Source organism: Eleginops maclovinus, chromosome 18 (assembly GCF_036324505.1).
Source record: "Eleginops maclovinus isolate JMC-PN-2008 ecotype Puerto Natales chromosome 18, JC_Emac_rtc_rv5, whole genome shotgun sequence".
NCBI classification, from domain to species: Eukaryota; Metazoa; Chordata; class Actinopteri; order Perciformes; family Eleginopidae; genus Eleginops; species Eleginops maclovinus.
The window spans coordinates 2,084,625-2,101,520 of NC_086366.1; the positions used below are offsets into that span (position 1 = coordinate 2,084,625).

Genomic DNA, 16,896 nt, shown 5'->3' on the forward strand with positions numbered 1-16,896 from the left:
TCGCTAAACCAGCTGATGTTTACAGTATCCAGCACACTGGAGTCGGTAGAAACACCCATAGTGTCTGTGCAAAAAAACAACCAAGTAGATACTAGACAAGAACTATGAAGCAAAGTAGAGAACTCAGATTAGCTCAGAAGCGCCAACAGACCGTGCCAGCTTCCTAGTCCAAGTCCAACATGGCTCCTCCAAGAGATTCTCCTCTTGAAGGCACAGATATTGAACCAGGAATGGAGGAGAGAGTAACTGCAGCCGTCTGTCATTAACAAAGAGGTTCTTAAGATCCTTAAATAAAACAATCCCAGTTAGGTTTTCTTTACAAGTGGTGCAGCGTGACCCTGCGTCATAATCAGATGCAGACCCACCGGACATCCATCCCCTATTTATCCTCCGTAAGCTGTCTCTGCCGTCTGACCAGACATCTGACACCATCTCCAAATTTCTGGACTCAATAAACCCTTTCTGACCCACAGAGAGACTGTTTTCTGGCATCACGTTAACATTTCATAATAACTTCCTGATCCGAGGGTTTGGAGAGTGAACTGATGTTTGTGTGGAATCTGATTAAAGAGCTGTGACGTCTGCTTCATATCTTCCATGGATTCCTCTCTAAACCTCTCACCTGTCGCCCAAATCCTCCCTTCCTCTCCTCCGTCTGCTGCCTCCCATTCCAATCCCAGCAGCTTCACCTCAGTCGGGACATGTTGGCCTGCACTGGCACCATTGTTACCCCCCCCCCCCCCGCCCTCTGTCTCCCCAAAAAACAAGAGAGGGGGTGAGAGTGACAGGGATCTCTGCAGCAGAGAGATAGGAGGAGAATCACAATGGACGGATGAATGATGGACAAGGAGAGGAGAGGGAGCCAAGATGGCTGCTGTGGGGCGATAGAGGCGAGAGGATGAGAGAGGGAGGGGGGGGTGTTGGACTCTTATAATGGGGACAGTCTGGACAAGAAGCAGGACGAGGATGAGGATGAGGTAAATACTGAGAAGGGTTACTGACTGTTTTCCAAAAAGGTCAATCTTTTCTGGTTCATCGATGCAGGAACAAAACAAAGCAGAACTTATGAAGCTCTGTCGGCCAATTAGTCGATCTAAAAGCGACTAATTGGCCTGAGGTTTACTTCACTGCACTGTTGTCTCATGTTGCTGCTTTTTTATGGAGAGATTCGCCAACTTACTACTGCAATATGACGTATAACTACTCAGCGTTTATGTAGTCGCATGGAAAAGAAGAGACAGGGTTTTAGATTTTATTAAAAAGCTGTTGGAGAAGATCCAGCAGGGAGAGAAGACGTTGAAGGAGTAAACAAGTATTGGATGTGAAGGGAAGAGGATACAATATAGAATAGATAACAGAGGAGTGGAAATAAAAGAGACACCGCAGAAATACAGAAGAAAGAAAAGTGCCGTGAGATTTTTCTGAAAACAATATGAGGAATTAAACACAGTGTGTGTGAAGAGAGATGACACACAGAGGCACTTCGACGGGGGGGGGCATTGGGGGGGGGGGTAGCACACACACATTCAGAGGGGCTGCATGTCAGAGATAGCACAACAAAAGGAGTCCCAGCAGATTCAAATTAATATAATTATCAAGTCAGTTATTAATACAAAAGCCTCTAAAGCGCCGGAGGATTAGTCTGCAGGTCACTGACACTCAGTACACACACACACACACACACACACACACACACACACACACACACACACACACACACACACACACACACACACACACACACACACACACACACACACACACACACACACAAGCAGAGAGCTTGATAAAGTATAGCGACAGGGCAATCTGTCATGGCCGGCTAGCTCGTCACGTAAGGTTAATAGACCCCCCCCCCCCCCCGCCTTCATCACCACCATCAGCAGGGCTCTCACAATAGTGGCATATCGTCAGCGTAACCTCACATCACGCGGAGAGGAACGCCGAAATCATACTAGGAAACTCAGAGAGACTTTGACTGTGTGGCTGAAACTTGGGTCCCGATGCTACCGTACCCCGCTGAGTAACTCTGAATTGTTAAGGTACAACAAAGAATATCCAGAAATACAAAAAGTAAACACTTCAAACAATCCACTTCACCTCGCTTTCCCACGCTGTTCAGAGAAAGGTATACAACTTGACTGATGAGGGCCACGTGAAGAAAGAGTTGGAAAAATTAGAAAATAGAGAGACATCTTTAAAAGTCGAACTTTAGAAAAAATGTCAGAAATTGAAAAGAATTCGGATTCTTTAGGAAAAAAAAGTGATCATTTAAGAGAAGAAGAGAAAACAATCGGAGATATTGAAAGTCGACAAATAGAAAAAACTCCAGGAATTTGAAAAAAAAGTCAGAGCTTTTATGAAAAAAGTGATCATTTCAAGAAATAGTCGGAAATTCTAAAGATTTCGTTTGAAAAGAAAATCAAAAGGAGGAAAAATTGGGAGACAGAAAGTGTGAATTTCTAAAAGATGATTAGGGCCCCATGAAGACGGAGTTAGAATAAGGAGAAAACAGTGGGATGTTTTTAAAATGTCGAACTGTAGAACAAAAGTCAAACATTTGAAGAGAAACAGAATTTGGGGATTTTTTTGGGGGAAAAAATAGTCGAAATTTGGAGAAAAAAGAAAGTTTGAAAGAAAAAAGAAAGGAAAAAAAAAATCAAACATCTGATTACAAGCAGCAGGGACATATGGATTACTACAACCAGAGAAGTAGAGTGCAGATAAAGTTAAGAGAAGAGACTTATAAAAGTGTGTGTGTGTGTGTGTGTGTGTGTGTGTGTGTGTGTGTGTGTGTGTGTGTGTGTGTAACCAACTAAAGGGTGGGGGTCTAGAGGAGCCTGATTTAAAGGTTAGTTTGTCACTTATTCCCTTTAAGAGAGAGAGCGTGACTGCCACCCTGTGGACAGCTCGTGACACTACAACACACACAGGAAACATTCCTTTAAATGTATTCATGAAATTATTTGACCCTTTTACTCATGTACAGGTCCTTAAGGCTAATGTGTGGTTATAATTAACACGTATATATTATTTATAGCTGATCACTTGTGAAGAAACGGATGTCACTTTGGATAGAATAGCTCAAAAGTTGGATTCTACTTTTTATTACATTCATTATGTTCCATTCTCACTATTAACGGACTCTGTGAGTTTGGTCTTCTGAGACTTTTTACTCAATCAGAGCAGACTGTAAAAGCACGGAAGTGAAAGCCATACATTCCAGACATTACAATGCAGAGAAACAATCACATTAAGAAATACAGAAAATTCTGCGGAAGAGAATCTCATTCTGAGATATATGACGCCATTTATTAAAAAAAATACTCCCTAAATGAGTTTACTTTTCTCTGAAATAGATTTAATTGTAACCCTTATTTTCCCTTGGTCATATATCTGTATTCATTATGATTAACACTAATGTTTGGAGCCTTTAATAAATGATTTTGGAGCATTTAGAAGTTAAAATAAGATGTGTTTTAAGGTGAACTCTCCCCAAATCTAGATCTGTTAGTAATAAATGCTCTCTGTTTAGTGTCTCAGTAGTTTATGAGGGTGTCTAATTTCATAAATCTCCATTATGTCTTAACTTTAAACTTTTCCTTTTGTTTTTTCACATTCACAAGCACGAGGGAAACAGAAAGAAAGACTTGCATATTACTGTAATACCCCGACAGTTTTCCCAACACTTCTGAGAAGTTATCATATGTTTCCTCCAGGAAGATAACTCTCATATCAGCTCAGTTCTCCTAAGCGTCAAGAAAGCAAATTACCCCGAGCTGACGGTAGATACGACGGGGGGGCGACCCGGCCATGACACGGAAAACTGGATTTTATTGCACCTTCTGTATCGACGTTTATCCACTACAGTCATTAAGACACAGTGCCAGAGGAGGGAGAAGATCCCTCACTGAAGTAATAGTAGAAATACTATGGTCACACACACACACACACGCACGCACGCACACAGCATAATGTCACATGCTGCAGCACATATCAGTAAAACTGAACCGAACAAATGTGCATTGATGAGGCTGAGGGAGCTGCAGCTCACACACACATGTGATCATGTGACCAGACTGTGTGTGTGGGTGCATTCCTGGGCTGGGTCTCTGTTCTTACATGCCTTAAGATACCAACCACGGAAACCCCTACGGGTAGTGTGGAAGCTTCTCCAGTCACGTGACACCTGCAGTCTTTCGTACACTATACGGTTTCGCTCGTAGCCAGTCACTACAAGCGGTTTAACTCTGCTACCATTTTTATTTCAACACTTTACTAACCTTTTAAACCAAGTGTCATACTTTAAACCAAGCTTTCCAATCATAATTCATGAAACCGGTTTGATATCCATTACTTTTGACCATTTATCCATGATTTTCAGCTCAATATGTCCAAGTGTTGTCCATTACTCTGATGTATTTTACAGATGTTCTCCTACTGTTAGCTTAGCGTGTCAAGCATCAACCTCTTATGCTATAAATCTTCTCGTTTCACACACTCTTCATCACAACACACAGGTGTAATACTCGCTGTTGACTCAATATGTGGATATTTATTCAAATCCAATATATATTTTTCTTCATTAAGTTGAGCTGCTGTGTATTATGGGCTGTGCATCTGCGACCAAGCCCCCTGCTCCACACATACAAAAATGTATATAAAAAACACAACAAATTAAAGTAAAATGTGCAATAAAAAAATCATTAAAAAATGAAAAGGTAAGACGAAGAATAAATATTAATATAAAATAAGAAATCAAAGCAGAATTATTTAAAAAAAGATGAAATGAATTTGAATAAAAACATTAGAAGTTAAAGAAACATTTGCAATAAAAGTAGAGAATACAAATATATTGGATAAAGAACTTTAAGTTAGTAAATCTGCACCTTGTACTATAATCAATACTAACATGTGTGATCCAGGTCTCACACAGACACACACACACACACACACACACTACACAGGTCATGTGAGGGGCCTCTGTGTCTCGTGAGAGAGGGCTCAGAGCTAAATTGGCCCGCTGACAGAGACTCAAGTTTTAATTAATAAGTAAAATAACTTCACACCCAACCCTGGAAGAGCACTCAGGGACACACACCTCCGCTCTGAGACCATGCTACTGTCATGCAAGGACAATGGAAGTACAAAAACATGCTTTGGATGCAGCATTCCTCCTCGGTTCACACTAAATCCTACCATATAGTTATCCTGCTGACAGAGAGACAAATCATGAACATATCACTGATTAATTACCTCTAACTATTGCTGCTATTAATCCATTACTTATGATCATTTATCTATGACTTTAAGCTCAATCGTTCAATGGTTAGCATTGCATTCCTATTGAAAGCAAGATGTAAACCAAACCTGAATAATAGTAATGCATGTGGCAAAAAAGATAGAGTTCTGCAGAGGGAGAGAAATCTGTCTCTTATCAGGGTGTGTGTGTGTGTGTGTGTGTGTGTGTGTGTGTGTGTGTGTGTGTGTGTGTGTGCAGGGTAAATGATGGCTGTATTGATCTCCCATGCTCTTTTATGGCCCCGTCATGTCAGTTTAGCACCTCGGCAACACTGGCTTTACGGCGGCATCGATACTGAACTGTGGCTCTCAGCAGAAGAGAGGGGAGAGAGAGAGACAGATGTTTGGGAGGAGGGGAGCGGAGGGAGGAGGAATAATTACAAAGGAGGACACACACACTCACAGCTACATCAAGGGGGAGACCGCTCTGACCTTATGAAGGAGGACACAGATTCACCTCTTCATTAGGGGAATGTTGAGAGAGTCAAACAGGCGGCAGGACAGGTTGCTCTGGACCTTCCCAAGTGTCTGGATGTGTTTTTGGTCCAGATTCTGGGTTTACACTGACGTAGCTTTGCAGATAATGTTGATTTTCTTAATTGATAGAGGTGCAAATGATCGTTTGGTCAACCAAATAACAAAAAAAGAATTGTTTGTCTAAAACAAATATAATCAAAAGCGAGAATTATCTCCATTTTACCTTCAGCAGCCAAACCCCTTTAAACTGTGCCGTTCAGCATTTACATTTATCATTATCTATATTTAATACGTATACACTTGTGGTATATATATCACAATATATTGTAGTCCAAGTTTATATAAATATGTATTTGTTTTATTTTAATTTATATATTTTTTATGAGACATTTTACTTTATTATCTTATTTAAATAAATATATTTACATTTTATTTTTTTATTCAACTTCTTGTTTTAATATTTTTATTTATATTTATTTTATTTATTTCATTCCTAAATGGAGTCATGAAACTGAATATTTCCCCCCAAAAAAGTAGATATTCTGATTATGTTTCCAGAGGCTGAGAACAGAAAACTGCATGTCAATTATTTTGACCGATTATCAAAATACTTTGTGAATAATTTTCTGTAAACGGACGAACATTTGCAGCTCCACATTGAAGTGAATTGGTTATTGATGTCAATCGAAAGTACAGCTGGCTTCCTCTTTTAAGCTAAAAGCAACAACTATTTTAGAGACCCTTTCAAAGCTAAAGGTAACAAGTATTAGCTCTTCCAAATATAGATTTCCAGTGGAATATTCTTTTACAAACTACAAAGTATTAAAGGTAAATGGACTGTTCTTACATATCTCCTTATCAGGACCCTCCGACCCCTCAGAGCGCTTTACATACCACGAGTCATTCACACCATTGGTCAATAAAGCAGAGTAGCGTGTTGCCATTATTCTGTCCACTCCGATGTGTGCTGCTGTTGTTCGGATTGATTAACCGACACCTGCTGCAGGATAAAGTCCATCTGGAAATGATGTGTTTACGTCCTCCGCTGCTCCAGAGCGCTTTGATGAAGCAGAACATGAAGCGTGTGATCTGACAGCCACCGGGTATCGAACCAAACATGCAAACATCTCTCTCTGACGCTGTAATTACCCGGTGCGGATCAGGGAGGATTAATGTTCTACTATGGGCTGTTTGGCTGGTTTGTGTCTGTTTGTAGATGGAAATGATATGACTGCATGGGCTCAATAAGTGGTATCAAAACAAGACATCTGAACGAAATTGGGAAATTAAAAAAGCATAAATTAAAAGGAGGTTTTAACCATTCAATGTTTTTCACAAATATCTGTTTAAAATTACACGACCCGAGTCCTGGATGTGTGTGTGTGTGTGTGTGTGTGTGTGTGTGTGGCTGAAGTCTCTATTCAATGGACTGTATGGGTCGTTATAGACTGATAAGGGACGCACACTCTGATGTGATTCAGCCATAGATGGATTTTCCTCGTCTGTTTTGCAATACATTTTCTTCGTGTGTGTGTATGTGTGTGTGTGTGTGTGTGTGTGTGTGTGTGTGTGTGTGTGTGTGTGTGTGTGTGTGTGTGTGTGTGCGTGTGACTGACCGGTCGCAGGAGCAGGCCACCAGCACGCTGAGCAGGTTGTAGATGATGAAGGTGAAGATGACGGCTGTGATGGTGCCGCGGGGGATGGCGTAGCTCGGGTTCTTCAGGTCACCTGGTGCACAGGTATATTAAATTAATTAGAGTCATGTCATTAATTAATGTTTAAACACAGGAGGTTTTAATACAAGCTAAAACCCCAGATAGAATAAGGGTCATTAATTATACAAACATCAGTAATTAAAGCAAAATGTGCTATAAAAATATGTATCGGAAAATAAGAACATTTAAATTCTGCGATAAAAAGACAAAATGAAAGGCAATAAAAACGTTAATATATAATTCAAAATAAATATTTGAATAAACATCATTTTAAGTCAAAATGAGTGAAAAATTAACATAAGAATGAATAAAAATATGTTCATAAAAAACATAATCATTTAAAGTCAAAAGTGCAATAAAAAAAGAATTCATGAAACGAAATTTAAACATTAATATAAAATAGGAAATCAAAAACAAGATAAAATACATTTGGAAAAAACTCAATTATTTAGGAATGATCAGTCCAAGAAAATCTAAAAATACATTTGGAGAAACATATGAACTTTAAAGTAAAAATGTGCACTTTGTACTTCAATCAATACTAACATGTGTGTTCCAGCTGTCACACACACACACACACACACACACACACACACACACACACACACACACCTGACATGTTGGATCCAGCCATGATGCCGGTGCAGCCGTTAAACATGACGGCGAAGACGGTGGCAAAGGTCATCATGTTTCCTGTTGTGTAATCCAGAGTGTAGTCAGCTGTGGGGGGGTAGAGGGGGGTGGGGGGGATAGCAGCAGATAAGTGGCTGTGGTTTTATCAGCAGCATCACTCTCCCTACAGAGAGTTCAATTTGGCCCGTTGGCACACACTGCGCTGCACCAAACATCACTGTGGTTTACAGCTGGAGGAAAGCCTGCTGCTCACTGAGCTGCTCAATCACAGGAAGCAGGGAAAACAGACTGGATTCCCAAAGCTGTCTGACGTGGGCCTATAACACTTTGACTTACTTTTTAAAACTGTGATAACAAAGATAAAGGTCCCATAAATAACTCTGTCTATTTATTAATGTAAGTAAACATGCATTGGATTGTTAGGAGGTAAACAAAAGTCACATCTAACAGTAAATAATAGCAGTCTTTATTGTATCATGTCATTATCAGGTCATTCCTAACACCTGATTACCCCTTTTCTTCTCTGGATTCACACTGTACATTCTGCTATATACTGTACATGTTGTTTATATCACAATATAATGCAGTCAAAGGTTATATCCATATCTTCTTATTTGAATTTATATTATTTTATTGGACATTTCACTTTATTTCTTATGTGTTTCCTAAATGGAGTCACGAAACCCAATATTTCCCGGAATAAATCAAATATTGGGATTATGTTTTGAGAACAGAATCTTTTGAAAACTGCACGACAATTATTTTATGTTATTTTCAAAATACTTCATGAATGATTTTCTGTCAATGGACTCCTCGTTGCAGCTCCACATTGAAGTCACGTGTGACTCAAAGTTCTTCTCTGGATTCTGAAATATTCACATGTAGAATTCTGACTCTACATGTGTGTGTTAGTCGAACCCTGGGATTACTCAGAGTAATAGTTCTCACGTGTGTCTGATTTACAGCAAACAGCTCAGTAATCATGCGCTGGGATATAAACCCCTGCAGACAGAGAGCAGGGATCGATAGATTTCCAGAGAACATGAACAATATCTGATACCAGACTTATCAAAACCTCTGTCCTCTGCAGGAAGGTGACGTACTAGTGATTTAAAGAAGGCGACACAGGCACTGGTTCAGTTCACAGCAGTGCTCTCTACAGTTATCCTAATGGGTGGGAAGGGCCTTAACAGCATTTCAGCATAAATGCAGAAAAATACAAATATAATATTTTTGTTGTCTTACTTTTTAATTCTACCCGGATATTAGAGATTGTAGCCAATTAAAGAGTCCTCTACCATGTATTATTGTCCCTTCATGTTGTTTTTAATTATGTATACGTACATTACCTATTTCAATTTGTAATTTATAAAAATACTTGCTTTTTTCCCCCTATTTATAATAAATCTACCCGGATACTTGTTATTTTAGACATTTTAAAGAGTTGTTGTATATGCCTATTTGTAATTTATTCATTGTAGTAAAATGTACTATCCAACAGTAGAATTTATTATAGCTGCTGCTAGAATAAATACAAACCTGACACAGTTCTGTGACAGAATTGTGCAAAAGTCAATCAATCCCTCTCAATTCAGTCAAAAACACCCACAATGTTCCACATAATGCAGCCCACCAACACACAACAGATCAAATAAGAGACTCCCAGCATGCATTGCGTGAGCACACCCTCAGATATCGGGCCTTACCCCACAGGTTCCCCAGCAGCGTGTCCAGCTTGAATCCGGTGAAGTTGGCGGTGGTGGGAAATGTGGGGCCCGTCCCATTCACCGGGGGTTTGAAGGAGGCAGAGTAGGGCAGCACGATGGTGCGGGGGCTGACGGCGAAGAAGCTGACGAAGACGGTCCCCAGGACGAACATGACCACCAGGAAGATGAGGAAGGTGGCCTTGACGTAGAGGTGAGCCCCCACCATGCACACCAGCAGGCAGAGCAGGGCGACCCCCGTGGCGTACAGCAGGGACCACCAGTACCCCGACGGCAGCACCTGGTAGGGAGAGGTGGCCAGAGCGCCGCCTAGTGGGGGAGGGAAGAGGTGAGGAGGAAGAAGGACATGAGGGGGAAGAAGAGGGAACATGTGTTGATGGTTAACCGATGGCACTCTAACCTGAGTCAGTTACTCAACACCAAAAGGCAAATCAATGATTTATGAATCAACTAATATCACACAGCCCCCAGAGAGCAGTGTGAGGAGCTGGTGCCTTGCTCAAGTAAACCTCAGAAGTTCCCAGGACAAAGTGGCCCCTCTGAACAGTACCAGTCCAGATACTCAGTCTGTTTGGGGACTTGAACCGGCGACCCTCCGCTTCCCCAACCAATTCCCTGCAGACTGAGAGGCTGCCACTCTTAAATGTATACACCTTCCTTTTTCTAGACTAGTACTACGTATTTTCACAAGGTGTTGAAATGAAACCCACCCTCCGGCACCCCGAAGGTGGTGACGATGGCCTCCACCAGCCCGAGCACGAAGAGGGCGCAGCCGCACACGTTGGCCAGGAAGAACATGATGCCGATACTTCCTCCGAACTCCGGACCCAGCGCTCTGCTGATCATGTCTGAGAGACGCTAAGGCCAAGTGATGTTGGATCGGAAGTGTTCATATCATTTAGAACCGCCTGTTGGATATCCGAGCTTCAACATGATGAAACCAAACCCGCCGACATATCAGGACAGAAAGAATGTCCAACCTCTTCCAACGCAGACTGAAACCCACCTCCTTCCACTGCACCTCCAACGCAGACTGAAACCCACCTCCTTCCACTGCACCTCAGCCAGTGATACTAACCTAAATATAAATGACATCTGAATATTGAAAATGTGAAAAAAATAATAATAAATGTGAACATTGGAACATTATATTTGGACATTGGAAATCTGAGAATGTGAACACTGGAAAATTTGTATTTGGAAAAATACAAACTCGCTTATTTGAAGCGGGTTGAAGTAATGCAGGTTTCTTGCTTTTTGGAGCTCTTTATGGTTTATTGGACTCCCCGTAAGTCTCCGTGGACAGAAGGGTCCGCTAAATGTAACGTGCTTAAATGTAACGTCAAAGAGGATACAGTAGGCCCCCCCGGCGTCCAGGGCTCCGTTGGTGGAGATGGCGCAGACTGACAGCACCGTCATGCAGATGATGAAGTACATCACCAGGAACATGAAGATCGCTTGGTACAGTCCGGAATGTCCCACCATGAATCCTGCCGACACAAAACACAGAACTGCGGTCAGAGGAGGAATTCGAGGAACTGAACGCTGTTGCACTTTGAGACATACACACTCAGCCAGTTTCCTGTTTTATTTGGACAAAGCTGTGCCTTGTCTCTGTGAATGGTGTATTTAGGTCTTCCCTTTTACTCTTTATGTGATCTCCGTCTGTTTCCTGTCTGCGTTTCAGCTCCTGTCCCTCGTGGCCGCTGGTTAGTACTCGTTTAGCTTCACGTGGTTTTTTTTTGCACATCCCTGAAACTTCTTACTCCCCCACATTTACCCGACAGCTTGAGTTGCTTTACAGATTCTGGTTATTAGCTAACACAAAATATAAATCAGAAGAGAGAAAGTTACAATTCCCAGCTAGGATCCATCGATGGTTTGAGTTTAGAGAAATATAAATTCAAGTTCTTCCTTTTTACATTAACTGTCATTGTTCTGCAACTTCTTCAAATGTAAATTCCAAATGTAGTCGTACGAAACGAGACGGGTGGATCAACATGATCTTCCTTTTTACAAACTAAACATGGTCAGCATTCAGCTTTAAAATCCAAGTTATTAGAAGCTTGTTACCATTCAATTATTTATTAGAAATTGCCGTTAAAATCTGCTTCTTTCTGTCATTCACTTTTGGTTTATTGAGATTAGACCACGTGTTTTTTTAAAATCCTAAATCACTTTTTTAATTTGTTATAAAAGAAGTAAAACAGTTGAAATGATTTAACCCCCATCGCACATTAGGGTTTACTGACGAGTTTTAATCAACTGCAGTAATCATTTAAAGGTAGCATTTTTGTGTTGAATTTGGATAAAAACCCAACAGTTCTTGTGTAGTTTTTTACTGCAAACAGCTGAGAAATTGTATATTTTGCCAACAAACCTTGAATAATTTCCATTGCAACTGTATATCTATCAGGGTTTAGTCTAAACCAGGGTCTCTGCGCCCTCAAACCAAAATGCAGATTCTCCCAGTAAAATGTTAAAGTGATACCAGGAAACAACTCTCTTGGTCAGAAAGGGTTTACTGAGTCCAGAGATATGGAGATGGGGTCAGGTGTCTGGTCAGACGGCAGAGACAGCTTACGGAGAATACATAGGGGATGGATGTCCGGTGGGTCTGCCGGGGGACGAGTGGCAGGCAGCAGGCTGACACTGAGACTGAGATTCCCGGGGAAGAGCCCAGACGCACAGATTGAGGAAGAGTGCATTAATGGGAAATAAATACCACATCAATGCACTCTGTTACTATCAACGTGTCTTCAGCACACCATGACTCCATCCTCTCTCAAAGTGAAACCAGGATCAGGAAATGATTCGTCTTACTGCCAGCGTCCGTACCACGAGAGAAACAGCAGCTGGTCCAACATCAGGAACTATTTCATTAAAGTGGAAAACTAATTCATAAGCTTGAATAAAGAAGTACTTAAATCAAATCTTCAAAGGCGCAGTCATGTGAGAGGAATCACAGTCTGCCTCTACACCACGTTAGACACACCGTTCATCAACATCAAATCTTTGAGTAAAAGTATATTTATATACCATTTAGACCAAATGTGTATATATGCAAGCTTTGAATACCTGTCATTCACCCAAAAACATCTTGATTTCACATCATTAACGGTAGACTACGGCAGATCTTGTAAAGTAGAAGTACTCAGATCTTGTTCTTGAGTAAAGTAGAAGTACTCAGATCTTGAACTTGAGTAAAAGTAGAAGTACTCAGGTCTTGTACTTGAGTAAAGTAGAAGTACTCAGGTCTTGTACTTGAGTAAAGTAGAAGTACTCAGATCTTGTACTTGAGTAAAAGTAGAAGTACTCAGATCTTGTACTTGAGTAAAAGTAGAAGTACTCAGATCTTGAACTTGAGTAAAAGTAGAAGTACTCAGATCTTGTTCTTGAGTAAAAGTAGAAGTACTCAGATCTTGTACTTGAGTAAAGTAGAAGTACTCTGATCTTGTACTTGAGTAAAGTAGAAGTACTCAGGTCTTGTACTTGAGTAAAGTAGAAGTACTCAGATCTTGTACTTGAGTAAAGTAGAAGTACTCAGGTCTTATACTTGAGTAAAGTAGAAGTACTCAGATCTTGTACTTGAGTAAAGTAGAAGTACTCAGATCTTGTACTTGAGTAAAGTAGAAGTACTCTGATCTTGTACTTGAGTAAAGTAGAAGTACTCAGATCTTGTACTTGAGTAAAGTAGAAGTACTCAGGTCTTGTACTTGAGTAAAGTAGAAGTACTCAGGTCTTGTACTTGAGTAAAGTAGAAGTACTCAGGTCTTGTACTTGAGTAAAGTAGAAGTACTCAGATCTTGTACTTGAGTAAAGTAGAAGTACCAGAGTGTAGGAATACTCTGTCACAGTAAAAGTATTCTAAATGTTCCTCCAGTAAAAGTAGAAAGTACTCTCATCTAAATCGTGTACTATTGTGTACCTGCATGTTTTGACCTGTGTTGCTGTGTATATTATAATGTACCTTTGCTCTACTTTGAGAATCCAAGCCGGACAATAAAGTCCTATCCTAAATCCACTGTATCTTTCTTATTCCAATAAATGCTCACCTTTGGACTTCACAGCGCCCTGGAGTTACTGGAAACGTTTCAATCACACAAATCTGAAACCATACGGCACAGACACGTGTTTCTACAGATACTAATAACGTCAGTGTGGACTCATCTTTGTCTGTGTCTGGCAGAAACACCAACTTAAACGCGATTGTCCGCATTACAAATGTAGCTTTAACGACTTAAACTCGAGGTTTTATGATCTGCTTTCATAATCAATAGAGGATTTTAGAAAGGCTTTCCTTTGTTTGAGCACTATGGGTGATTTCTGATAAATGTTGACATAATATAGGTTGATTTACTGACATTTGTGGACCTGATAATGAGCCTACAACGACTCATAATTGATTTAAAGATGTGTTTGCCTACAATACAAGTCTTTCAACCCTCAGACATGTTGATGGTTTCACAGATCATGTATTTACAGTAGTTTCACATCCCCAATGAAACTACAGCGAGTTCCTGTGCAGGACGGCATGGTATAGTGTGTGTGAATAATAGTCCAACAAAGTCCACTTTATTGTCAAAGTTTCCACATGTGTTAGACTGAAAATTGAGCACTGCTACTGTGTGTGTACACTGTGTGTGAGCACGGCACAGCAGCTGACATCTCACGAGACTGTGAGGGCAGGGGGGGTGAGAGAGGGAGCTAGAAAACAACTTGAATGTATGAGAAAAACTACACATCTGATCAGAGAGGAGATAAGGTGCGTGTGAAGGACTATATTTATACGCTTTGACAGCAGAAATGTGAGAAGCTGGCTTGCATGACGTATCGTGATTACTGGCTTTCACCAGAAAACAGACTTTACGCTCCTTAAGACACGGACCACAATAGCCTCAAACTCTGTCTGTCTTTACTACAGAGGAAAAGACGCTTCCTCTAAAGGGAGTTCATCAATGAAAGGTTGGAGCAATGTTGATGCAGAGTATTTAATGCATGACTCAAAACATAAGAAAACACAGTTTATATTAAACAAAATGAAGAAGGAAAGCTCTCCTGGAGACATAATCCACCTTGTAGGATGTACGAGAAACTGTGTGAGGATGGTTTTAATACGGCAAAGATGTGTCTGAACTAAACTGACTAAATGTAAGGATCCGAGCGCTCACTTTACATTTAAGAAGACTGCTTTTACTGTCGCTACTCCAAGGACATTTAAGAGAATACTTTCTACTTTCACTGGAGGAACATTTTGAATACTTTTACTGTGACAGAGTATTCCTACACTCTGGTACTTCTACTTTACTCAAGTACAAGACCTGAGTACTTCTACTTTTATTCAAGTACAAGATCTGACTACTTCTACTTTTACTCAAGTACAAGATCTGAGTACTTCTACTTTACTCAAGTACAAGATCTGAGTACTTCTACTTTTACTCAAGTACAAGATCTGAGTACTTCTACTTTACTCAAGTACAAGATCTGAGTACTTCTACATTTACTCAAGTACAAGATCTGAGTACTTCTACTTTACTCAAGTACAAGATCTGAGTACTTCTACTTTAACTCAAGTACAAGATCTGACTACTTCTACTTTTACTCAAGATCTGAGTACTTCTACTTTTACTCAAGATCTGAGTACTTCTACTTTAACTCAAGTACAAGATCTGAGTACTTCTACTTTTACTCAAGACCTGAGTACTTCTACTTTTACTCAAGTACAAGATCTGAGTACTTCTACTTTTACTCAAGACCTGAGTACTTCTACTTTAACTCAAGTAGAAGATCTAACTACTTCTACTTTAACTCAAGATCTGAGTACTTCTACTTTTACTCAAGATCTGAGTACTTCTACTTTAACTCAAGTACAAGATCTGAGTACTTCTACTTTTACCCAAGATCTGAGTACTTCTACTTTAACTCAAGTACAAGATCTGAGTACTTCTACTTTAACTCAAGTACAAGACCTGAGTACTTCTACTTTTACTCAAGATCTGAGTACTTCTACTTTTACTCAAGATCTGAGTACTTCTACTTTACTCAAGAACAAGATCTGAGTACTTTTACTCACAATCTGAGTACTTCTCCCCCTCTGGTTACTTCCCACCATCACATAAATCTATGTACTGATTGTGGAAGACATCAGTATCACTCACCTATCCGGAGGAAGACCACCACGCTGAACATGGACAGCAGGGTGGGGATCACCACCCCGAAGAACACGGACAGTTTCTTCGGCTGCTGCCGCTGGACGTTGCTCTTCATCCGGGGTCCGACCGGGTGCTGCTCCGGGGCACAGCCGGCCGGAGGGGCTCGAGGCTCGGACTCATTGACGCTGGTGGAGAGGCGGTAGTGGAGGAGAGGAGTCCGCTCTGTCATGGTGGATCCTGGCCTCTTTACACCGTCATAAAGCCAGGGGAATCCAGGGGACTTTTTCTAACCGTTAATGAAAAACCTGTTAAAAGTTTCCAGCGGTTTCCTCCTAAGTTAGTGCATCGCCCAGATTGCAGACCGTTAAAAAGTTACCGAACTACATAGCGAAGCAGGAAATAAGAACTTGTTGTTCCCCTGAAATAAAGCCGACTATATGCTTACACATAGTGTTAAAAAGCCAGATAAAATCCCTCCCAACCAGCCCATACTAAGGATAATAAGTGAGTAGTGGAGCTACAATAAAATATCATGTGATGGACGAACCGTAGCTTTGGAACCATCACAAGCAGGACTTCCGGTTAGGACTTTCAGAATAAAAGCTTTTCGACAAGCTGGTGTAGATACTGCTACAAGACCAATTGGAAATAGAGAATGCAGGTCCACAGACTTTGTGTAATGCAGACATTACTTAAGCTGTATTACCTGGGAAACTGTTCGATTTTGCAACCCTGATAACACTTTATTTTTTACTATTAACATTTTGATCAAAATTCTTGTTTTGATCAAAATTCTTGTTTTGATCAGTCTTTTTTTTACTAGTATATATTCACATGTGTATTCATTGTTCTAAACACATGAACTATTATTGTTGTTATATGTTGTACAGTATG

The 16,896-nt window shown here is 40.5% G+C and overlaps 1 protein-coding gene across 1 annotated transcript in view; it reads right to left on the minus strand.

Annotated features, from left to right (window-relative positions):
- zgc:153039 (uncharacterized protein LOC767698 homolog) overlaps positions 1–16,543 on the minus strand; it is a 61,594-nt gene extending 45,051 nt beyond the window's left edge. The window contains exons 1-6 of the mRNA XM_063907659.1: positions 16,009–16,543; positions 11,206–11,340; positions 10,561–10,698; positions 9,833–10,159; positions 8,106–8,213; positions 7,395–7,506 (exon numbers count right to left, since the gene is read on the minus strand). Coding sequence (XP_063763729.1) covers positions 7,395–7,506; positions 8,106–8,213; positions 9,833–10,159; positions 10,561–10,698; positions 11,206–11,340; positions 16,009–16,231 — 1,043 coding nt within the window. The 5' untranslated portion in view covers positions 16,232–16,543. The remainder of the gene's footprint in view (positions 1–7,394; positions 7,507–8,105; positions 8,214–9,832; positions 10,160–10,560; positions 10,699–11,205; positions 11,341–16,008) is intronic.
- Between the last annotated feature and the right edge of the window lie 353 nt (positions 16,544–16,896).